We start from the raw sequence: 26630 nt of genomic DNA on the forward strand, positions 1-26630 counted from the left end.
TCTTTTAATTTTTCCCCCTTCTTACTTGTTCCTCTTTCCTGTGGATTGTTCTTCAAGCCAGGGGAATCTGAAATAAATTGACTCCTTTACGTAATTATTCCAAACCCCTTCACAGGTCACTTCCAAAGTTTAACTCTGATGGCTGCTCATTTTCATCAGATGCGAGAGGCTCAAGACGTTAACGCTGAAAATAATTGGCTGCTGAACAAATTTAGGAAATTGAGTGTGTGATAAAGCAAATAGAAATGTTTCCTTTATCTCCCCCCACCCTTGGTTTCCTCTCTGGTACGGCGGAGGGGGTGGGCGGAAGGTGGACCTGTTCTCATGCCACCCTTGCAAATCTGCTATTAAAGTCCCACCTACGGCTAAAGAAGTTTTTGTCCGTGAAAAATGGTCATTTTGTTCCTTGCGTCCCCCTCCTCCCCCTTCTATTTCCCAATCCTTGCTGGATAGAATGTTATTAAAATGCTAATTTAAAAGGGAAAAAAGAGTTAAATATCTAGCAATGGTGAAGTCTAATTGGACCCATAATGAGTTTACTAAATGTGAGCGCCCCTGACACTCGCGGAGCATAAACAGCCAGCAAACAGATCATTAGCAACGGCGTTCATTTATTTTGGCGACCTTAAGATGACCCCGCCGAGGGTAGGGTAAAAGAGCAGGTGGATCCGGCTGTGACACCCCCCTGGGGGGGTATCCAGGAAATGAAGCTATAAGCAGCTGCTATAGCAACACCTCTGTTGAACAGATGATGTAACAAACAGCACCACCGGCCTGGAAATCTTGGCAAACGGGAACGCGCGTCCCCTGGCTCGCACAGGCACATGCATGCATGCTGCGCATACACATGAACAACCTTTGCCAAGGCAACTGGAGCTCATTTAACCAGATTCATTCCTTTTGGACATTCTGCCAACTCCTGTGCTCCTTTGACTTTCAGATGGCGGGATCAAAAACTCCATCTATATTACTGCAATGCCTTTTCCCTCTTGGACTTTGTCTCTACCAGCAACAGCAGCCATGTCCACTGTCCTTGACTGTGCCAATCTCTGGCTGTATCAGCCAGCTGTCTGGGGCTCATGGATTCTGAGTAATATCTCTGTTAGCGTGGGCACAATTCTGAATCTCACCCTTCTTGCTGCTTTTCTAGTATTTCAATGGAGAAGGTGGGGTAAGGCATTGGATCTCAAGCTTAGGCTCTCCAGGTGTTTTGGACTTCAGTTCCCATTGACCATTCTGTCTGGGGCTTCTCCGAGCTGAAGCCCAAAACACGAAGAACCAAAGGTTTGATAACCATGGATTTAAGCCTACTGTTAGAGAGGAGGGAAGTTTTTGCACAAGAAGGGACAAATCTCTTGTTCTCGCTCTGGCTTAAATATTTTGCTGCATAAGATAAATATCACACAATGGGACTTCAGCTCCCATTGACCATCCTGTCTGGGGCTTCTCAGAGCTGAAGCCCAAAACACAAAAAGCCAAAGGTCTGATAACCTTTGTCTGTTAGAGAGGAGGGAAGTCATGTCAGACTACCATGTCAGACTACACAGAGAAGCCATTGAAATCCGCAAGCATGTGGACAATTTCAACAGAAAGGAGGAAACCATGAAAATGAACAAAATTTGGCTACCAGTATTGAAAAAAACTCTAAAATTACAACAGCAAAACAACAGAAACAATCAGGCACATCTAATCACCTCTCAACAAAAGATTCCCCCAGGCACTGCCAAGCCATCAAATGCTAATTAAGGTGGTCAGTTGAAACATTCGCACCTAGCTCCAGCAGACAAGAGTCCTTTGTCCCACCCTGGTCATTCTACAGATATATAAACCCCTTTTCCCACTTCCAACAGACCTCACTACCTCTGAGGATGCTTGCCATAGATGCAGGCGAAACGTCAGGAGAAAATGCCTCTAGAACATGGCCATATAACCTGGAAAAACCTACAACAACCCAGAGGAGGGAGGTTTTTGTACAAGAAGGGACAGATCTCTTGTTCTCGCTCTGGTTTAAATATTTTGCTGCATAAGATTAATATCACACACTTTATGAAAATTTTGCTACTGAAGATGTTCAAGATCCTGTTCACACACATCCTCACAAACATTATTACCTATGTAGGATTAGTTAATTGAATCTTGCTTCAGCGGTGTTGAAAAGGTAGCCCAAACTTATCATCTGGTTCCTGCACCTTTCTATCAGTCCTGTCCTTGCAGCTGTATTGCACAAGACCTGACTCGCCCTTTAGTTTAGTATATGGCCACTATGCTCAGCTACTGGTTGTTGATGATCGTTTATGTTTTATGATGTTTTGTAACTGTATTTTTATTTTAATCTCTGTTTGACTGGGCTTGGTCCCCATGTAAGCCGCCTCAAGATGGTGGCGAGATACAAAAATAAAGATATTATTATTATTATTATTATTATTATTATTATTATTGCTCCTTTGTAGAAGAATGAAACACTTAACTACCTTATGAGATTATGGCAAGCCTTGTGGTTCACACAGCTGTAGCATCACAGCTGCTTCTATCCTTTTCCATAACTTGCTCTGTGTTCATTTGTGTCCCTTTTGGGTTGTTTAAGTTTTATTTCCTGGTACATTTTTATATGTTATTAAGTTTAAAGTTAGGCTGTTTCATATTTTCTGATGTGTTGTATTTTGATGATAAGAGGAAAACATTGCATTGCCCAAATAGGGATTCCCACCCCCCACCCCCCACCCCCAATTAGTTCCAATTAGTTACCCTTGCGTTGCGCTAACATTTTAGGTTTGAGTCAAGGATAAACTCTGATGCACTGGGAGATTTGGAATGTATGTCTATTCACTGGTTCACATTTGATCTCGTTCAGGACATACTTTTTAATCTGCTCTGCCTCAAATATTGTAAGAAATAGATAGTCCAGTGTCAAACGATAAGACATTGTGAGATTTGAACCTGAACATTGAAAAATCACCTCAAACTAAATACATGGGCAAGCATATCATACACTATCACTAAATCTCAATGTTTCTAAACATCAATGTTACCTTATTGGACCTGAATTGTAAGTAATGATCCCCAATATTTACTGTCTTAAAAGCCAAAATTAAGGTAGACCTAGTTTATGTTTACTTTTTTTGCTTAGGTGCAAGACTAGAAATAAATTATATTGAATTAAAAATGAGTCCCCAATGGTGCAATGGATTAAATCCTTGTGCCAGCAGGACTGCAGATCGATAGGTCGGAGATTAGAATCCGGGGAGAGTGCAGATGAGCTCCCTCTGTCAGCTCCAGCTCCCCATCCAGGGACATGAGAGAAACCTCCCACAAGGATGGTAAAACATGAAACATCTGGGCATCCCCTGAGCAATGTCCTTTCAGATGGCCAATTCTCATACACCAGAAGCAACTTGCAGTTTCTCAAGTCGCTCCTGACATGAAAAAAATGACCTGTAAAGCCCTTGATGTTTTTATTCTGAAATTCCTGCCTCTCATGAGTTTCCTGTATCTCATAAGAGATTAGTCCCTTAAGATTTCTAAATTGACTAATCTTTTATGTATCCACACTTTTGGGGTTCACTTAAATTGAGCAACATCAAACAGTAGTGTAAGTTTCCAGACTGAGCAAAAATGTAGTGGCCAAGGTAAGTGTGGTTAATTTTAGCAGTATATTTCAGTGATGGGCTTTTATAGATATATTATACTTTACAAGTCTGTTTCCAAAGATGTAATTTAATATCATAATATTATTATGTCCAAGCTTTATACGCTGTAATATTCTCTGCTTCTAAAGGTCAGTTTAGGGCAGCTATACATGGAAATTTATTATTGTTATTATCACTTGGTATTCTCCATGGAATTCAGAATAGTGTATATTGGGTCTTCTTCCATCTGGTTATTAGCCACCAGACCCAGATTCATTTGACTTGAAAGATGGGGAATCATTTATGGATTTTACTATTCTTTTTATCCAGAAATAAATACATCTGCTCTGAAAATAAGACACATCCATGTTTCTCTATCTTACTAACTGTTTACCCCAAGTAAAATTGTCTATGCTTCCTTTTTCTTTACAAGATCGGGACCTGTTGGTTAGATGCAACTAGAGTAGATGCATTGAACCAATTGTTGATTGGGAGTCGCCCCATAGGTAGATTCCACTGATTCTAGCTGAGACTAACAACAGAATTCTGCCCCAAAGAATATACATAAGATTAGGTCCATAAAGAACTCTCCATTTTCAGTTCATATCCTATCCCTTATTAGTCTCAGCCAAAGATTGAACAATACATGCTTTAGCCCATGCTACCAAAAGCATCACCCTATTTTATGAATCTCAACATGATTAATGAAGCTTATCCTGGAACAACCTCTAGCTGTATCAGCCAAATACTCAAGAACATAATGTATATGCAAGATTACCCGTTGTTTCCCATGCTAATGAGTCTTGCATAAAGCCTGCATCCCTTCCCCCTCCGTCCCTCTACAATCGTTAACAGAGATTAGGATCTATATATCAGCCATATATGTACATATAAAAAGGCAAAGATTTTTTTAGAACTTTCATGGATTACTGATATATTGCACAAGCACATCCGTAAGCTCAAGTCAACTGGATAGAAGCTCTTATGTTTTTCTAGGACACCAGAGGTACCAGATTCTGTCTGATCTTGGAAGGTAAACAGGGTCAGCTCTGGTTAGTACCTGGATGGGAGACCACCTGCCAAAGTGTTGTAGCCTATATTTCAAAGGAAGGAACTGGAAAAATACCTCAGATATTCCTAACAACAACAACAACAACAACAACAATAATAATAATAATAATAATAATAATAATAATAATAACTTTATTTTTATACCCTGCCTCCATCTCTCCTAAGGGACTAGGAGCAGCTTACAAGGGAACAAGCCCAGATATCACAAAGTTAAAAACAAATTTAAAAATAAAATAGCATCAAAAACAAACCATAATATAACATAACATCATAAAAACAGTACCATACAGAGTGATAAAGTGCTAAGTTCAGAAGATTCTAGGTTTGTGCAAATTCCTAGAAAGAGCTAAGGGAAAATGCAAAATTCAGAAAGGCAGGGCTGGGAGGATAATGTTCATGGGCATTAAAATGTCAGGATTGTAGAGCAGAGGGCCATGCGAAAGTGCTGAAACTTAGGTAACATTGGGCCAATTCTTTGGAACTGCCTGGTCAAAGGCACAGTGGAACATGCATGTTCTTAGGTTCTTGCGGAAAATGGACAGGGTAGGTGCCAGTCTGATCTCCCTAGTAAGAGGGTTCCAGAGCTTGGGGGGGGGGGGGCACCACTGAGAAGTCCCTCTCCCTTATCCCTACCAATCATGCTTGAGACGGAGGTGGAAGCGAGAGAAGGCATCCCCGGATGATCTTAGGGCTTGTGTTGGTTCGTAGGGGAAGATGTGGTTGCGAAGATAGGGAGTTTCTGAACTGTTTAGGGCTTTGTAGGTAATCACCTGCACCTAAGAGAACACTCTGAAATGTGTGTGGTTGCATACGTCAACAGGTAACTTGTAGACATATACATACATGCGGAGAACTACAGAAGAAGCCATGTTAATCTGGACGATTTGTAAAGCAGAACTGTAATTCCTAGAGTGCCCATAAATAGGCTACAGAGCCAATAGCCATGCGTGCTAGAGAGAAGTAATCCAAAAGTCACTTTTCCAAGCTCTAGTTGAGACACGAACCAGCTGCCTTTTGTATTCAATTGCTCCTCACAAGTGTAGCTGAAAAATCTCCATATTCTGTCTTGAAGATAGTGTTTAGCACTCATGCTTAGGTACAGGGGACTCCCTGCAGAATAATCACCGGGTTGATGGGTTCATTGCTTAGTTTTGGAATGATTGCTGCTGACTACAACACACCTGGCCTTTGTCCTCTATGTGCAGCAGACTAATGTACCAATTGGGTATATGAGTGTCCATGAGGCTTCTGTTCACCTGGTGATTTCCCTTAGCAGATTATACTAGTTATGGCAATGGTGGACCAGTATGGAACCATGGAATGCTGAATCACAAGAAAGGTGGGTTTCTTCACAAACTTAGTGGAACCTGGTAGATCTATGGGCTGTAGACATTGATTACCAAAAGACCCCTTGCATTGAAATTGAGAGACTGGATACAACTGAGCTCATAGGAAATATTTGTTTGCTATTTTTAACCACTGTGTTCCAAATCATTGCAATAGCTGGATGCCTTTATTAAGGGTGCATTCCCACTGCTTCTTTTCAACAGGAAGATGTGTAATCTTTAGGAATTATTATAAGAGAACATTTCAAAACATTAAAAAAAAATCTCAGGCAACTAATGCCCTATTACCCCCTGTTCCCCCACCCCGGAACATCCCCCTCCCTTCCCAGTGCACTTTCGATGAACCTGTGAAATTGTAGCAATGGCCCTTGAAGTGCAGTGGGGGGAATGATTTAGGAGAATATTAAAGGCAGTGTGGAGATTCAAAGGCGCCTCTCTCGGGGAGATGTGGAGAAATACGCAGCACAGATGGGCTGCACAGATTAAACATTTCCGTCACATTGTTTCCAAATTGTGTTGCGGTGCCTGAGGGTTGGCACTGCGGTCAGAGCGGCGCAGCGGAGTGGTACGAAGCAGGAACGCTTTTATGGAATAAATATTAATACGGCGGCACCACGTGATCTTGCAATCCCATTGGCTTGGGGTGATTGTGGAGAGGGGGGAGGAAGAGGTGAGAAATGTTGCCGCCATCACAGCTATTGTCTCTGAATTGAGTTAGAGGGTTTCACTATTATTATTATTTTTGTGGGATGTGAGTGAATAGTTCTAGAACTGTGAAGCATTTTGTAAACACATCAAGCAATAACATTTAGCCTTCAAATCCTAGATCTGGAAAGGGGCAGAAGATCATCAAATCATGGGCCACACTACCACAATTATAATGATTTTGTTATGCTGAAAAGCTGTCACTCATCAGGGAATAAATCAGAGAATAAGTTTCCAGGCTGAATAAAAAAGGCCAAAATGTCATTCCAGATCAGGCACGCAAGCTTTTCAGTTTCACTAAGGGGCCCTTCCACAGCCCTATATCCCAGAATATCAATCCCACAATATCAGCTTTGAACTGGGTTATCTGAGTCCACGTCCAGATAATGTGGGATTTTCTGCCTAATTTTTTGGGATGTAGGGTTGTGTGGAAGGGCCCTAGATTCTTCCAGAAAGTAGAGGTTCAAGAAGAAGAATATTGCAATGCAAAAATTCTTAAAATTGAAAATTTATATATAAAACCATATCCTGTAGGAAAACTATATCAACACTTTTAATAAAATGAGAATTAGAATAAAACTCAAGCCAATTTTCCTCATTCACTTTACTGCCATACTTTTCTAGCTTTCTTCTCTCCTCCCGCCTTTTAAACATCCCCATTGCAGATGCTAACAAACATATGGCAGGTCATGACTTAAATTTCATGAATACTTAAGACTTCAAGGATTTTATATCCCTCAATGCTTTATTTCAAAGCTACCTTTGAAAATGTTCAAAACAGGAGATACAACTGGTGAGGCTTCATTAGTCTTTGACGAATTTTCACCAGTCAGTTGCTGTATCACTATCTTTTCCGAATATTGTGGAGGGGGTGCCGCAATCCACCTCCCATAAGAGTTCCTAGACTTAGAAGTCTTATCCTCCAAGATCTAATTCTCCAGACATCCCCATCTACATCAAGACAGTGTTTATAATTCAGGTTACTATGTTTAGCAAGCCTAAATTAAGAGCAAACCAAACCTCCATTAAGTGTTAGAACTAAGGTGCCCAAAAAGAGAAGAGTTAGAAGACTGAGATGCTTATTGCAGGAAACTCCTTCCTCTCTCCCAAGGATCAGCCAGCAAGGAAGCTGTATTTTAGTGCTGGATTTGGGAGAAAGAGTATACACACATACCTTCAAAAGTGTCCCACTCCTACTCCCACAAACAGCAAATGGCCAAAAGCCTATCTAAATAAACAAAGTATTTGCCTGCTGTCAGAAGGAAAACAGAAAAAAGGCACCCAACTCTCCTGTTGGCGGGTGTTCCACAGCCTGAGAGCAGATACCTAGAAAGCCTCCTCTTGGATCCTCGCCAAATAGAAGAGAAATCCTTTCCCAAAAATCTCAGAACTTAGACAGGTCTATATAGATTTAATAACTGGTTCTCACAGTGGAGGAAAATATTTAAATATATAAATATTCAGTAGTGGAGTAGAGCTGAGTAAACAGTTGGAAGGGAGGAAAGGCAATCTGGAATGTGATCAAAATAATGGCAAAAAGAGGAATCAAAGGCAATTGCAATATGCCATTTCCACCATGGAGGAAGAAGTTCTCTTTGTGAGTTTTCTTGCTTATTTATTTAATAATTTCTATCCAACATCTGAAACAATTGCATTTTCGGGATGGTAGGATACTAAACAACTTGGTGGATGTCTGCTATATTAAAAGATATAGCTCTACTCTCAAATTGACTCTCATAGAATTGAGCAAGTTGCTTACATACTCAAAACTGGCTGAAAATTTGCTCCATTAGAAAGCAACAAAGAAGGCAAATAAATTGATTGGGGAGTGGGAGTGGGGATCCAAAGATTATTCTGAGGCACATTTGAAGTTATTTGCTTTAGGATCCATTTACGGTATATGTCTTTTGGGTAGTCCACAATATCTATAGAACTCTTCTCCAACATCCTATTTCTGATGAGCTGATTTTCTTCTTATAAGCTTTCTTTGTCGTTCAGTTTTCATACCCTTACATAGAAAGGGTACCGGTAAATATTACGGCGTGAGGAATCCTAATCTAATATTCAAGAATACACACACACCAGAGGATTTTATCTAGTTACCCTTCTAATAATAACAATAAAAATAAAAATTTATTTATATACCACTCTATCTCCCCGAAGGGACTTAGAGCAGTTTCCAAGTATCAACATCAGAACATACAGAGTCACAACATAAGCAAAAATAACAATAACAACAATATAAGCATAAAATTATCCCAATAACACATATATTAAAAGAAATCCTGTCTGTTCTCCATGCTATTTGTTTGGGCATGGGAAGGAATGGGTAAGAACAATTAAAAAGACTGGGCCAAGACTGGCACAAAATCAAAATAAGATGGGCCTGGAATTTGGGTACAATATTGTAATAGGCTAACAACAATAGCGGGAACAGGCCTGTGGCAGCTCATTTCCAGAGGCCTGTTAGAAGAATGACCATGGTAATAGATAGGAGGTACAAGGCCATATCCAACAATGTCTGGGCTGGGCTAGCACTGGTCACTCCCAAAGATTTGTTGAAACCACCAGGTCTTCAAGCTCTTACGAAAAGAGGGAAGTCCTAGTCTTCTTCTGATTTTTTGTCTAAAGCAGTGGTTCTCTAGCTGAGGTCCCCAGATGTTTTTGACCTACAACTCCCAGAAATCCCAGCCAGTTTACGAGATGTTAGGATTTCTGGGAGTTGAAGGCCAAAAACATCTAGGGACCCCAGCTTGAGAACCACTGGGCTAAAGTCTCCATTTTGATTTTTTACTGTGACAACATGTAGAAAGTCTCTGACTATTTCTGAATTTTCATCATCCGCATAAAAACTGTATGAATCATCTGTGACCATTATGTTTATTGGGGAAACAGCCTGGTCCTAAATCCAACTTTATCACTGGAGTCACAAGTTTATTTTATTTATTTACAGTATTTGTATACCGCTTTTCTCACCCCGAGGGGAGAAAAGTTTGCTCCATGGCTTAGAGTGGAATGGACCATCTCTGTTTGGTCAGCAGCTATGACTTTTCTAGGACAGAGATAAACCTAACCACAATATCTCAGGTACAGATAGCCTCCTATAATATAGTATATTGAAGATAACTCAGACACTACCACTGGTATAAAGTGCAACAGCTAGATCAATGTCTGTAGTACCTTTCAGACACCATATAACACCACTCTAAAAGTAACAGAAGTGGTTGTCAGTACAATTCAAGTCCAAATTCAAGGTGTTTGTGGTAACATGCAAACACCTAAACAACTTTGGATGTCAGTTCTTGGAAGTGAGTATCTCTCTTAAGTACTGAGGCCACAACGTAGCTGACTTAAGTTACTTAATTTTCAGTATGTCTAATTACATTATGATCAATTCAGGAGCCAACTCTCAGGGCCAAGGATTAAAGAAGCTAGACTTTAGAGTTGTGGGTTTCTGATGATGGATTGTGACTTTCTGTGGGCAATGTAAAGCTACCACCTGAGGAGGCAGATTGTAAACAGTAGAAGAAGTCAGTTCTGCCTGATAGAGCACAACCTACTGGGGATTTCCCTAGTGGAAACTCCACTAAAATGTCTCGAAACTGCACAAAACACAAGAGAGCATTCCTAGGAGACTAATAGATTCTTGGCACTTTTTAGAAATTAGCCACTATGCTCAAGTTTCTTCATTTCTTGTGTGAAGCCTTACATTTTATTTCAGAGATGGCTTTCGGCCCAGGGCCAGTTTTTGAGGTAAACAGATGTTTGTGGCGGCCCAATATAAAACCCTCCGATGTCAAGCGACCTTCCAATAATGTGTGACACAGCTCAGGTATGAATTAAAGGCCTCCATTTTACTAACAATAATGTATGACACTCCGGCGCTAATAATGGGGCCAAGCAATCATATACCGATAAGCCTGTGATTGATTTTGGCTTTTCTCCTCAGGCATCCATCATCCCGCCATTGATCTTCTGTGAGCGACTGGGGCTGATTAACTGCATTGCCAAAGTAGGATCGGGGTTGTTTATGAGGCACTAGGACTGTAACTAGAGCTAAGGTGGGGATGAGGAGTAAATATTGCTAGCTCAGCAATGGCAAGACTAGGTATGGGACCATTTTGCTTTCCAGAACAGGTAACATCTCACTACAGAGGAAAAAAGAGGCTGCTTCTACACGTACAGTCTCCACCCTGGATTTAACTGGGAATGGGTTATGTCTGCACAAAGCACTTAAAATATATATATATATCTGTAGGAGAAGCACTGCTTTCCCTTAATATAGTGGTTCTCAACCTTTCTAATGCCACAACCCCTTAATACAGTTCCTCATGTTGTGGTGACCCCAACCATAATTTTTTTCATTGCTACTTTATAACTGTAATTTTACTACTGTTATGAATTGTAAGGTAAATATCTGATATGCAGGATGTATTTTCATTCTCTGGACCAAATTTGGCACAAATACCTAATATGCCCAAATTTGAATACTGGTGGGGTTGGGGAGGATTGATTTTGTCATTTGGGAGTTGCAGTTCCTGGGATTTATAGTTAACCTACAATCAAAGTGCATTCTGAACCTTACCAATGAATTGAACCAAACTTGGCACACAGAACTCCCATGACCAACAGAAAATACTGGAAGGGTTTGGTGGGCATTGACTTTGAGTTTTGGAGTTGTAGATCACCTATATCCAGAGAGCACTGTGGACTCAAATAATGATGGATTTGGACCAAACTTGGCATGAATATACTCAATATGCTCATATGTGAGGCCTGATGGAGTTTGGGGAAAATGGACCTTGATATTTGGGAGTTGTCGTTGTTGGGATGTATAGTTCACCTACAATCAAAGTGCATTCTGAACCCCACCAACTATAGAATTGGAACAAACTTCCCACACAGAACCCCCATGACCAACAGAAAATACTTTGTTTTCCTATGGTCTTTGGCAGCCCCTCTGACACCCCCTCACAACCCCTCCAGGGATCCCGACCCCAGGTTGATACTTCAGGTGCTGCAGCTACATTTTACAGGGAAATGAGAGAGATGGTAGTGGATCCCTCAAGTAGTTAATTAATGAACTAGATTGAAGTTGAAGAATTCACCAGGAAGATATGGGGCTGGTTTTGCTACATACAAGGGAAGAGGAAGGAGAAAACTCTAAACAGGACCCATGTTCTTGCCAGCAATTTTGCAGCTCTTGTAATATGTAGCATTGCCTTTAGGAACCACAGGATATCCACTCTGTACATCTGGGACTAGAAGAAGGAATTGCTTTGAGTAAGTCTATTTCAGGCATTTCCTGCTTCTGAAAATCATCTCTTTTTTTTGCTTGTTGGACTATATTGTGAAGTTTGTTCAAGCTTCCTACCCCAAGTGAGTCTTATCTATAGCCATGTTGCAGTTTCCCTTTCCTCTTGTCAATTTCATTGAAAATTCTATAAATCATTACATTTTTGTGGTCAGCATTGTGGTCAGCTGATGCATGGTTTTAAGTTAAGTTTAGCAAGCACTATGCCCCAAATCCCAAGGCAGCCATCACTGGGAAAACAATAGATCTGCCATTTTTGTAAGGAAATGTAAGTGTTAGGAAAATTTGCTTGAAATTCAACACACATCCTTCAACACACACGTATACATAAGCAGCTGACTTCCTGTTGGTGACATGTATAAGTTGTCCTACCCACATGGTGTGAACTATGTGGGCTTGTGCAACAGTTGTATTTCACAGACAGTGGAAGAAGTGCAGTTTCATATGTAATAATGCATATGATCATGATGGCGAACCTATGAAAAGCGTATCAGCACTGACACGCGTAGCCGTTTTCGATGACATGTGGCCTCATGCCAAGAAGGACATTTAATCCTTGGCTCCTGCACGGCCAGGTGCAGTAGCCAAGGATGAAACATTTGCTGTAGTGTAGTGTAGACACTCTGTCCCAGAGGTCTGTAGGGCAGAACAACAGAACTCCATCACAGAGTGTCTACTTTTTGGGTCTTCTGGTTAGGCCGGTAGGGGATCTTTGACCTCACTTCCAGTCAGCGGAGCAGCAGAATGCCATGGGGGATGAATCTCTGTGGGCCCTGTGATCACTATTACCAGCAACCACGTGACCACAGCAACCATAATCCAATCTACTGTTCTGGGGTGTCATGGATTTCTTATTGACCATCATTGCTGAGATAAATGAGGGAGAGGCGAGGTCCTGTACTATGGGTGCCATTTTCCGCCACTACAAATAGCGGCAGCCATCTAAATTTACACTAAGAAAGTAAGTTAAATAATTAGTTTTTGGTTTATTAAATACAGTTATATATTACAATTTAAACTATAAATATAGCGAAATTACGTTTTTTTCTCTCAAAGTGACACCTCACCCAAGTTATGCTCGGTGTTTTGGCAAATTCTGACACACCAAGCTCAAAAGGTTGCCCATCACTGGCAAATGTGGATGCAAAAAGGATACGTCTTCCAATGCACATGCACATCAGGACTTGTTCATGGAATATGTTGCTAAATTATATCAGGATTGCATAATGCTAGCATTGCGCATCTCTACCTGCAGATATTTATACTGAAAGGGAAAGAGTCTTGTTGCAAATATTTACTCTTGATTTAAAAGTTAGCACTAGTTTGTCCGTCCCCCCACCCCTGCCTTTTCTCTGTACCATGGAAATACAGCACATGTGAAGAGAAACACTTAGAGACAGTACAAGAGAAGAGCTACCTGATAAAAGATATTTAATAATGGAATAGAAAGTAGTAGACTCTCCTTTACTGGTTCCTCTACATAGCAGAGTTTAGAAGATCACATCTCAGGGATGCTTTAACTATGGATTCCTTCATTTTAGCTGTATATTCCAGTTTTCGACTGAACCCAATGGTCCCAGCATAATTCACATCTCTCAATCTATGAGAATAAATTAAATGACACCCTTTTCACACGAAACATTGTCATAAAAACTTTCTTTTGCCTCTGTATATAGGCTAAGTATCTAAACTGCTGGTTTACACTCAATATGAACTGGCTCACTACTAGAACATATTCTGTGTATGCAGAAAACACTCGCATTTCCAGTATAAAAAACATCAGATCACAGAACAGGGAGCAAGAGTGGACAGACAAATGTTGCTGCCTGAGACAAAGAACAAAGGTGCACCATTCCTCCTGTTCTATGTACAGAAACTTGGGGAGTGTGTGGGTAAGGTGGGGTGCATATCCTCTTAAGTCCCTGTTTGGAGGAACAGTTTCAATTGGTCCTCTGTCATCCCATTTTATCAACTACTTTTAAAATGTCCAGGTTTCTCTTTTCTTCTCCCATGTTTTTCCTTTATCCCTATTTTTTTTCAATTGCTGCAAATTTAATTCAAATTAAAGTGCAAAATTAGTTTGCACTCGCTGAATTCAGTAGAAGAGAGAGGAGAGGAGGAGATGGAGTTTGGTCCTCCCAATAGGCTCATATTGTTGTTATTGTTTTCAGACTTTCCTAAAGTCAATATATAAATTCCAGAGTGTGTTGCTTAAAATAATACTAGTCATTATTCTTCCTCTTTAATAACTGTTGCTCCCCCCACCCACCCTCAATTTTTGCTATCTGAGGCAATTGGCTCATTCGGCCAAATGGCCAGACTGGTCCTAAAATGAAGTAGTTTTTGCAGAAGAGCTACTGCACACAGTATTGGACTAAATAAACCAATTCTGTATGTATAATGTTCATGATGTTCCCAATGCTGTGTAGTAACTATGATCAAAAGTTGCATCTGAGCTCCTAGGAAAGGCTCCCAGGTCAGTAAAGAGTAGGGCATCCTATTAGCTCTGAACCTTGGTGCCTGCTTTTGTATGTTAAGTACAGCCTGCAGCCCTAAGATGTTTCTATCCTGCCTGTTAAAGGCATCTCTGTGGTCATCTGGGTAGTTGCTGAGCTGTCATGCAGAACGCTCCACAAATGGGGAAACAGTGGGGATGGGGGCAGACGGAAATTAAAAGCAAGCAGCTTTGTAGCAGGGGTCTTCATTCTCGTTTCGGGCTTATGAGGGGTGCCTGCTGTTTCCTCCCCATCCTACTCCCCCTCTGCTCCCTGCTGCTCCCTGCTTGCTTAGGCATTTTCTCGTAGCATGATAGACACTGAGAAAGGAGGTAGGCAAAAGATGTTGTGACGCTGTTGAAAAGCAGTTAACACGGCCACAGGGAAGCTCTTGAGGAGGCTGAGAGCAGCCAGACAATTTTTCCCAGGTTGCTTGTCAGCATCCTTTTTTTAGTTTATACACTATGCATCCTTTCTCATGGCTTTAGATGTCATTTTCCCCATTTACTGGGGGTCATCAACTACCTACATTGTTCTCTGTCTGTGTGATGTCTTTATAGAACACACACACACACACAAAGATTGTGAGCCATACAGCTGCTGAAGTTTTGCTGCTGACATAAAATTTGGGAACTGAAGGGCAGAAAGGATACTTTTACTTCTGATTTCCTTTGTGTGTTTTTGGATTTTGAAAAATCAGGACGGATGTCATTTACTGAGCTGGGCTTATGATTTGTTCTTGAGATAATACTGCTCATCATCAATCTTCATTATGGTCAAATCTCTGAGTCTAAAACAACATTTCTCCCTATTTTGTTAAAATGCATTTCAGTGTTATCCTAACAAGTTACATATATTTAATGTAGCCATTTTTGTCACACACACAAACCCCTCACATGTGCCATGCACATATGCACATGTTTGTACATATAAGTCTCTTGTACCAAGATTTAGAGATACGTCCCAGAAGGCCTTAGTTTTTAGCTAGGATGCCCCTTCATTGACTGAAGCCTTCAAGGGTTGGTGACAAATTCATTGTATCTCTCCCTAAGCTCACTGTCCTTAAGGAATCTGAATTCTCTGCTAATGCTCAGCAGTATTTCCATGCTCCTATTGTGGAATATAGTAAAATCAGAAACTGGAAAGAGTTCTTTTTTAAAAAAAAAAAAAAGAACGAAAGGGAGGAGGGAAGGAAGGCAGGATGGGGAAATCCAATAGTTTTTAGATGCTTTCTGAACCTTCGGAAGTGATTTGAGGCACAGGCTTTGTTCAGCTTCCATAGGCAGTTCACCTTTAAAAAAATGTCTGACCTTTTGCTCTGAATAACACAGTTGTCAGAGAATAGCCACTGTTTCCCATAATGCCCATTCCATGACACTGTGGAAAATTTAAATGATGCCTAAAGCAGAGATTGGAAATGTTATCATTTCTCCAGCTCCTGGGATACTCAAATGACCAGTGGCACTGCCAAAGTCTTTGAGAGACATGGAGAGCCATTTTACCACATTTTGGACAGGGGGTTAAGCCTCCTATCATCTTTATAGGATTACAGCAGTGTTTCTAAACCTTCCAATGCCGTGACCCCTTGATACAGCTCCTTATGTTGTGGTGACCCTCAGCCATAAAATTATTTTCATTGCTACTTCATAACTGTAATTTTGCTACTGTTATGAATTGTAATGTAAATGTCTGATATGCAGGATGTATTTTCATTCACTCGGACAAATTTGGCATAAATACCCAATACGCCCAAATTTGAATACTGGTGGGGTTGGGGGAGGGTATTGATTTTGTCATTTGGAAGTTGTAGTTGCTGTGATTTATAGTTAACTTACACTCAAATAGTATTTTGAACTCATCCATATCTACTCTTTGTAATGTTTTGCTAAGCTGAAGGGATGATGACAGAAGCTTTCTTAGGATGTGTATGGTTAGCATTCAGCACAGCTGAAAGAAGGCGTCCAGCTTGGGAAGAAGTCTCCCTGTTGTATAGAGGAGTCTCTTTTAGTTCTTCAAGTGTTCTCACCACCACACTGTACAGTTCAACAAAATGTAAAACTTTGTGAAACCCAATGGGTTTTACAAAGTGGCAACAGGTTGTTTGCTCTTGATTCAGGGAAACAGTCTTTTATATTTTTTTTCAACAGTTCCAGTCTGATGGATGATGCTCTGAAGAAATTGCACACAGATGATATAATTCCTTGGCAGTTTCTGACTGGGCTTTGCTAAGGCTAGATTTAGCGAGTGAACAGTGCAGTGGTTGTAGACAGTCTTGAATAATTCTGTGATATAATTGTCTGTGCACCACTAATATGATCACTCATATTAGCAGCTCTGTCATAACTCTATCCACACAAGTATTGCAAGTTCAGCCCATTTTTTCCAGTGTTTTCAAAACAATGTCTGCAAATCCTCCACCTGCCATATCACTTAGATTCACAAATCCTATAAAGTCTTCTCTTATTCTTTCTTCAACATCAATGTACCTTACCGAGAGCAACAACTGTTTTGAAGTACTCACACCCAAAGTTTCATCTGCCAAAACAGAGAAACACTGTGATTGCATCTTTCAACATTTTTTACTATCTTTTCACCACAAATGTTTATTAATTCATTCTGTATTTGAGGAGATGACTTTTCAGATCAGTGTCTCCCGATCTGGCATGAGATCTCAACAAGATCCTGAAACACTGCTCCCTCTTAAAGCCAGTTCTTGACAGCCAAAAGGACAATAGTATCCACAATTCGCAGAAGTTTCTTTCTGATTTATGCTACTTTCTTCTTCTTCTTAACAGGAGCGGATTACAGGGAGCACACTACCCCGTTAAAACAGCTCCATTGGCTGCCTGTGTGTTTCCGGGCCCAATTCAAAGTGCAGGTTATTACCTATAAAGTCCTACACAGTTCGGGTCCAGTCTATTTGTGCAACTGTGTCTCCCCTTTGAACTTTTCCGAGCCCTGGGGTCAACCAGGGAGACCCTAATCATGGTCCCACCTGCATCACAAGCGCAGTTGGTGAGGAGGAGGGAAAGGGCCTTCTCGGTAGTGGCCCCTCAGCTCTGGAATGCCCTCACCAAGGAGATTAGGCTGGCTCCCACATTAGTGACCTTTAGGAAGAAATTAAAAAGATGGCTCTTGGAGCAGGCTTTTGAAAACGGCTAACTGTAATTCAGTGATGGAGGTGTTAAATGGGACTAATATTAATTAGATCTTATTGCTTTTACCAACAAGAGTAGGTCTTGTGATGTTTTTACTACACTACATGTCTTAAGCATTATATAGTACTATTGTTGTTTTTGAGTTGTAACTAACATGTTTATAGTTTTTGTTTTTCTTTATGTTTTAGGATTTGTTCTTTTGATTTGTTGTTTTGACTTAATTTTTCCTGAATTGTTTTGTGTGACTATGATTATTTATTCTGTACTTCCTTGTTGTAATCTGTCCTGAATCCCCTTGGGGAGAGGGGGCGGGATATAAATAAAGCATTATTATTATTATTATTATTATTATTATTATTATTATTATTAGAAACACAACAAGATTAGTACACAGCAAACAAGATCACTGTATTATTATTATTATTATTATTATTATTATTACCTTATCATGATGATGGGTTACATCAAGACGTTTTCCACTGTGAATTAGCAAGAAGTTTCAGCCAAGTACAAATTGTTCTAATTGTATTCTGTTTTTTGCTGTCCACTGAAGACTTGTATTGTATCTTTCCATCACACAAATGGTTTAGTCAGTGCACCAAGCTTTTGATGACCACCTTTACTCCAACTTCTCCTCCAAATACCATACGGTACTTACAGAGAGCACCTTGTACATAAAATGAGTAGGCTAAACAGGGATATCTGTTGGACCATTTGGGTTGAAAATGTAGGTACCTCTTCTTATCCACAAGAAATACATATCCTGGCAATGGAATCTGTGAATTTTGTAGTAATTGAGCTTTCACTGGTCATCAGAAACAGTCTTGTTCATATAAAGTTAAGGTCTAACAATGACACTGCTTCTTGTCTTTGCTCCTGTTCCATGGTTTCTTTGACTTTAAATCTAAAAATCAAGATCTGTGACCAACACATTTCATTACAATTTTAGAAACTTCAATCTGGTACCCAGTTATTAAAAAATACTTGATAATTTAGGAGAAATTCAAGTATATATATTTTTAAAAACAAGCACAAAGTTGTTAGATCATAAATTGTATTTAAACGTAAGTTTTTAATGGAGTTTAACCTGGGGCATCAAATTCTGATATCAGTTTTGGTGGATTATGTCCTCTTTGCATCTAAAATGTTGATTAAACATCCATGACGTCAAAACTTAGTCACTTCCACTTTGTCGGCTACTGCTGCTATTGCAATGTAAATTGGTGGGAAGGTTGGTTAAGATAGTGTGAGTAAATTATCAAAATGTTGTGCTTGAAGTTCTGGAGGAACTCTATTTTTTGCTTCTCATAGACTTAACATGAGATTTGGTTTACCAGTTAAAATTTCAAAAAAAACAGTTTTTTTGAAAACCTGAAATTTGGGGGGGGGGGGGAATTGAACCCGTAACCCACCCACCCCTAAGCTACAAATTTGACCTAGTCTACCCTATTAGTCAATATTGCCGAATTGTTGGATGCATACAGGTGGAAGAGATCTCGTGCTCACTGGAGTTTGCCTTAACACTCTTTACTGCAGAAGACATCCTCTCTGTCACCCCCTCCTGCTTCGTCCCCAAATCCTCCTCACTAAGCAAAGCACAAATCTCCAGCATCAGCAGCTTATGGAGGGAAGCTGGCAAATTAGCACCTCCAGACGCAAGGCAGAGTTCACCTCGGGCCGGGGCTCTGCCAATACAACTTCCTCCATTTTAATAGTTTAATAAAAATTAGCATAATTAACGAACATCTGTATGATCCAGAGCGGTGCAATTTGGCACTTGGAAACGAGAGCTTAAACATTATTGCGGGGAGTTTAATGTTGTTTTAATTCTTTTTGGCACAGCGCAGGGAAATAAAGCGCCCGGCGCCGATGGTTCTCGGCTTGGGCTCATTTGCATTCCTTTCCTCCTTTTTTTTGATGATGAGCAATCGCCAGTTTCCCGGCAATCCATCAAACCTGAAATTGTTTTAAAATACCTCACTGTGCACAGGCCAAAGCAATGCCGCAAAGGTGGTTTGTGCCTCCATCTTGCCTTCTGCAGCTACCCATCTGGCAGAGTTGCTCCTTTTCTCAGTCCTTTTCCCTGAGCCTTGGGCTCGGTTCATGCATGCCATGACGTACCTCGCTTGATTGCTTTATGCTTGATGACTGCAGCAGGATGTTTGGGTTGACTTGACTGAAAAGCATTGTGCACTAAATGCCATCAGGTGACATGAAAGGTGTCTCTCAGACTATGGTGATTAATCTGTTATGGCTCATTCGCCATGGATTTCATGCTGTAGTCAACAAGTGGTGAACATACATGCATGAAAAACAACCCAGAGTCTTTATGGTAAGTGTTGCTGAGACTCAAACCTGTCTGTAAAAACCTTATAGCTTAATGGATTCTGCTACTAATTTTGCTGGTAGTTGACCTGAGCTTCTTAGTTAGGAATGCATCTAACTATTATCTCCTAACCCAGTGGTTCTCAACCTGGGGTCCCCAGATGTTTTTGGCCTTCAACTCCCAGAAATCCTAACAGTTGATAAACTGGCTGGGATTTCTGGGAGTTGTAGGCCAAAAACTTCTGGGGACCCCAGGTTGAGAACCACTGTAGCCCTTACCCATCTTAGGAGCCAGCAGCCACATCAGGCTAAGGAGTCTGTTCCACTTCCAATTGGAGCACTACAGGAGAATGACATTTCCTCCCATCTCCCACCAGTGAATGAGGCAATGACGAGAATGTTTGATTCTGCTTTGGATTGTGAAGGAGGGAGTGGAAATGTTATCCCCCTTTTGCCCCAATTGATAGCTGAACAGAATGTATTTGCCTGATTTGGCTGCTAGCTCTTAAGGTGGGCTGGGATGACACTTACTTATTTATTTATTTATTGTTTAAAACATTTATATTCTGTCCTTCTCACTCCTAAGGGGACTCAGGACAGAGCAAAACATACAAACGGCAAACATTCAATGCCAGGACATGAATTCATTATATGCATACATAAACATTAAAAACACTTATCTCCACATTAAAATACACTGTTTAAAACCGTCTTGATCATCTGCATCTAATCTAATTGGTCTGGTAAGGTTTCCTATCACTGTTTATTGCACTGTCCTAAAAGCTTGGTCCCACAGCCAAGTTTTTACCATCCCTCTGGTAGATTTCCCTCTGGAAAATTTCCTCTGGAGAGCCAGACTTCCTAATTGGAAAGGTAATGCCTTTTTTCCTCCTAGCAGCTACTCTCCAAGTGCAGGAATTTGTATTTATGAAGGAATTTTTGACCTATAACTAATCCAGCAAATGCTTTACTGACTGCTGTGAAATTAGCTCATACACTCCTGAGCTGTTAATTGACTTATTGGAAGAAATCTCTTTTTAGTAGTAGTTCTCTCTTCTTCATCCTGTTTTAAAAAATCTAAAATCTGTGGGAATAGAAGTATTTGCATACTCTGCAGCTTTAAAAAAAAACAACACTTTTTGCTGCCTCAGGAGTGAAATAATTAGTGGCCCTCATAGCAAAGTGCCAGGAAGCAGTTGCTTGTTCTGTCATGATGCTCGCTCAGTTTAGTTGCAGCTTTCAGCCAACACTTCCCAAAACTAGTATCCTCCACATGGGCACACATTCCCAAACACCAGTCTAGAAGTGGTAGAAAGGGGGGGGGGCACAACAGGGACAAGGATTGGAGGAGTCATTTACTGATGGTGAGAGTTATATCTAACCAATATAAGTTAGCACAAGTTATGTACAGAGTAAGGAAGCTCATGGGCCACCATATTTCTTCCTCTTTCTTTTGTTCTTTCTGGGTCCTTCTACACTGCCCGATAAGCCATGGTGGGAAACAGGTTTTTCCTGAATTAATTTGGAGAAAACTGGGATATCTGGGATTAATTTGACACCTCAGCAGATCCGGACCTTACTGAAAGGTCTGGATCTATTAAGGTGCCCGTCCTGTGGGGATTGACTCCCAGGACTCCTTCCACAGTTAAGGGCTCAACCCCACAGTCATCCTGGTTCTCCAGGCTCCTGGAGTCCAAAGGAGGGGGATGGCATCCACCCTCTACCCACCAGCCCCCTGCCCTCCCCCCATTTTCTCATCAAAAACTCCATAGAGCAGTGGTTCTCAACCTGGGGTCCCCAGATGTTTTTTGCCTACAACTCCCAGAAATCCCTGCCAATTTACCAGCTGTCAGGATTTCTGAGAGTTGAAGGCCAAAAACATCTGGGGACCCCAGGTTGAGAACCACTGCCATAAAATTCACCTGATGCATGAAAATGATGCATCAGGAGGTGAGGGAGAAGAAATTTCTCTTTGCCCACCACCTCCTGATGCATCAAGGGAACTCTTCAGCATCTACCCACCCAGAGAGGGGAAGCCCAGGGTTTGAGTTGGGGATGGTGACAAAAACCTGGGAGAAACTGAACTAAAACAACCCAGTTCCTCCCAGGAACTTTCATTTGGAAGGCCAGGTTGCAGCAGAACTCTGTGCAGCAAGAAAAGCATGCAGCCTGCTAGCTCACCTGAGCTAGGAAACTCTCTGGGAAAGCAGTAAGACCAACACCCAAAGCATGTGATTATAGGAAATAAAATTTATAAGACACCAAAATGCAATGCCCTCTTCCAACCCTCCACCTAAAACAGTACTAGGACAAGTGGACAAGACCTTTCTCCATCCTCTTCAAATCTCCTTCCTATTCTAGATGGAATGATATTTGCATTGCTCTGCTCTTAGTAATACCCTCTCACATAGAAAGGAAGAGGCCTCATGGCCTGCAGTTGTCGTTGCCTACAGGGTGGATGGCAGCCCTTTAGATGTACTAACTGCAGCTTCAATGTACCTGACTTTACTCTCGCCTAGACATATTAAACCTTGTCTAATGACTAGAATTGACTTCAGCCCATTGGTAGTTGTATAACATGTCACCTTTTTATAATAGTTTTAGCCTTTGTTCTTCATTGTTTTTATTTAATGTCAATTTTATATTAATTGTTACTTGCATAGGTTATTTAAGTTCTTACCGTCTGTAATTTTATCTGTTATTAAGTTTAGAGTTAGGTTGCTTTTTATATTACTTAATGTGATTTGTCCTGATGTAATTTGTCCGAATGTTTTTGGCATTGAATGTTTGCCATATATGTTGGAAACTGCCCAGAGTTCCTTTGGGGAGATAGGGCATTCTATAAATAAAGTATTTATTATTATTATTATTATTATTATTATTATTATTATTATTAATTATTTCATCATCACTCAGCATTGGCCAAGATCAGCCCAATAATACATGGAGGATTACTTGGTGCTCAAGTGTGCACTGCATTAAGGGATAGGCATCTATTTTGCTTCATCCTGCTTGCATACAGAGAACATAAGGAGGGGCTGTATGTGTAAAGTAGCCAATTCACAACAACCCAACAGCCAGTGAGTAGTTAATAGTGACTAATAATCCACTTTGCTTAGCATTTATATAGTACTTCACGCGTATTGTCTCAATAATCTTTATAGCAACACTATAAAATTGGTGCATTATTATTGTCCTCATATTTCAGATGGTAGTAATACAGTTTTAAAAATCTATGGTGTGCTAATAACCTGAGAGTACATAAAAATACTTCAAATATTGCTACTCCTCTTAAAGAGACCAGGTGGATTGTCTGCAGCAAACAACAACAACAACAACAACATCTTGTTTTATGCCAGAGGCCAAGTTTTAACCAGCTACAAATCACAGCCCTTTGACTTCCTCAGTCCTTTAACTCAATGTTGACCTTGTTTGACTTCCAGGTATACAACATGTATGGCTGGTGGGTTGGCTTGCTGAACAGCAGGGTGGGGATTGTTCCGAAAGACTATCTCATGCCAGCCTTCGATGTGGAAGACAGATGAACAACAGGTAAAACAAAGTTCTTTTTTTGTTGTGGTTAAAGAGGCAGAAGGGAGAAAGGGCATTTTTGATATTTGGGGGCTCCTCCCCGTTATGCATTTCTTGTATTTCATGCTGTGGCAGAATTCTCATTCATTTTAGTGGTGGATGTCTGCTGCTCAGTCTCCTGGCGAGCTGGATCCCATGGCTTTAAATGATTCTGTCCTTCAGAGCCAATCTGCAACTTACATTCAGTGTGTAGTGTTAGTGTATTTTAAGTAGCAGCCAACACTATCTACCTATCCATCTGAATTAGAAACTCAGCATAGCTGGAGGCAGAGTTTAATCCTTTCCCTTGTAATGCAAGTCTGAAAATGTTCCTCCCCTACAGCGGCTGTTGGTCACTGAGAGCAAATTAGATGTGATTGCTGCCCACAACAAAATGCTTTTCAGTCCATTCTGTGGCCTGTTCTATATTGTACCACCATTTTGGTAACTGTTGTTCAGTTTTTAAATATTTATATGCAAATGCAAGTATGTATCATAATATCTCACTATGCTGTCCCAAATGGTATCTGGAATCCATTGGCTGAGATGACTGCTTCACTTTTGTCATACTGAGATAATATGGAGATACATAGCTGAACATTTGGGCTTCCTGGAGGACTGTTTCTCTTTGCACTCTGAAGTGAATGCCACAAACAGTACTCCCTTTCCAAAGCAATTCCTGCTTCATCAAGTAGAGCTTACCTTAGATGCCTTAGAGCAGGCATGGGCAGACCCAGGCCCGGGGACCGGATGCAGCCCCCTGGGCTCTTTTCTCAGGCCCTCCTATTTCTCACCATCCTATCCTTCCTTCCTTCTCTCTTTCCTTCCTCCTACCCTCCCTCCCTTCCTTTCCTTCCTTCCCTCTCTTCCTTCCTATTTCCCTTCCACCCTTTTCTTCCTTCCCTCATTCCTCCCTACTTCCCTCTCTTTCTCCTTCCTGCCATTCCTTTTGTCTTTCCTTCCTTCTCTCTTTCCTCCCTCACTTCCCTCCATTCCCTTCCATCCTTCTCTTCCTCCCTCCCTTCTCTTTTTCCTTCTCTTTTTCCTGAAGGATATTTATCTGGGAGAAGAGAAGGTAGAGAGAGAACATGAACACCATGTTTCAAGATTTAAAAGGATGTCCCATTGAGGAGGAGACAGAAAACTGACTTTCTGCTGCCCTAGAGACCAGGGTATAAGGGAGCAATGGGTTCAAATGACAGGGAAAGAGATTTGACTGTAAAGATTAGGAAGAACTTCCTGAGAGTAAGAGCTGTTAGAGAGTGGCATAGGCATGTAGTGTGGTGGAGTCTCCTTTTCCACAGAGGCTGTCTATCAGGAATGTTTGATTGTGCTTTATTGCATTGCAAGGGGTTGGACTGGATGTTCCTTGGGGGTCTCTTCGAGTTCTAGGATTCTAGGACTACATATCAAAAGTAGGCAATATAGGGTCTAATGGATGCACCTTTTCTCTCTCATCCACCATCTCATCCTGACAAAGGCTAACACTTTTGGGATCCAAATGTTTTCAATCTTTCCTTCACTTTCTGCCTCCAAAAGAGAAGAGGAGGGGGAGGAAAGAGCAGGAGGGGACTTGGGGAGAATCCCCTCCTGCCTCACCCACCCTCCTCACTCCAGTCCGTCATATGGCCCCCAAGTTAGAAAGTTTGCCCAGGCTTGCCTTAGAGGGTAACTTAGAGGGTACCTTAGAGATAACTGAACAGCAGTGACAGCCATTCAAACACACATACTGACATTCTATTAGAGATATTCATACGCATAATTTCTGTTACATCTGCATTTGGGCACTTCAGAGGTCTGTATTCCCTTTCTCCCTCTGCAGTGCCCAAAGCAACTCTCCCAACTTACTGTATGGCAGGCATGTAACCGGGGGGGGGGGGGGGGGGGGGGCTCGGGAGGCTTCAGCCCCCCCCCCCCCCGGAAATTCTCATGGTGGTTCGCGAAAAGGCCTTACTGGTGCATTACTTAAACTGTTATGTTTATTCATATCATGATCTGATCACCATACTCAATATATCCCATATGCATGGGGGTATTGGGGTAATGATACAAAAGGTTTGCTAGGGTAGACCCTCTTTCACTCAGACTCTGCGCCCCCCCCCCAAAACTCAGCCCCCCCCAGAAACCCCCCCTGAAAAAAAATCAGCCCCCCCCCCCCCCCGAAACAAAATCCTGGCTACGGGCCTGCTGTATGGCTTCTGAAGCTCCCCTGCACAATCTTTAATTGTCTCATGAGGAATGAGGAGCATCAGAGAAACATCTGGCTATGTCGTCATAGCCAGGCACAAAATAATTATGTCAGTGCTGAGACCTGCAGAGGACCCCAGCAGATATCAGGACTGATGTAATCATCCTGCATCTGGAAGTATCCTACTCTGCCCTTAATCTATCTGTGTTCTACTTTTGAAGGCTGAGTACTGGCAATGGCAACAAATTCTGGGACTGAGTCCTGGGGAAATGTGAATCAAGCTGAAGCTGGTATGCTCCCTATTCATAGAGGAGTAGGACCAGCCTCTGTAGCATTTGCACACAGTTTGTTTGTTGAAAGGTCCTGGAAAGCTATGTCTTGCACTGCTTTTCTGCCATTAGTCTGGATTTAAACCTGGAGGAATATTGTCTCTGGCTCCATCTTCTGGCTTCTCCTCGCTGCTGGAGTCGGTCAGGAAGTTCCCACATTTGCAGAAAGCACTCAGATTCACAGAAGTGACTTTCTGAAGCAGCAAGAGAATATAATTTAATAAGATTATGCAGTGGGGAGGAGGAATGGCCCACCATCATACAAAGGGGAGAGAATGATGGTGGAATAACTGATTGAGCATTGATTCTAACTACGAATTGTGGTTTGTAAAATATCACTGTGGCTCAAAGGGACAACCTGTAACATGCATATCACAAACAGTACAGGCAGTCAGGATTTGTGCCACTCTCGTGGGGGAGAAATGGGCATTTACTGGCCTTGCAATGGCATAGAGGCAGATCAGCTCTCCTTTCTATACCCCATGTAATTAGGATTACTCTCA

General features: G+C 41.3%; 1 protein-coding gene across 1 annotated transcript in view; it reads left to right on the forward strand.

Moving 5' to 3' along the window:
- SKAP1 (src kinase associated phosphoprotein 1) overlaps positions 1-26630 on the forward strand; it is a 368343-nt gene that overhangs the window by 340335 nt on the left and 1378 nt on the right. Inside the window, exon 12 of the mRNA XM_067470003.1 lies at positions 23484-23592. Coding sequence (XP_067326104.1) covers positions 23484-23585 — 102 coding nt within the window. The 3' untranslated portion in view covers positions 23586-23592. The remainder of the gene's footprint in view (positions 1-23483; positions 23593-26630) is intronic.

The sequence above is a fragment of the Anolis sagrei genome, chromosome 6, assembly GCF_037176765.1.
Source record: "Anolis sagrei isolate rAnoSag1 chromosome 6, rAnoSag1.mat, whole genome shotgun sequence".
NCBI classification, from domain to species: Eukaryota; Metazoa; Chordata; class Lepidosauria; order Squamata; family Dactyloidae; genus Anolis; species Anolis sagrei.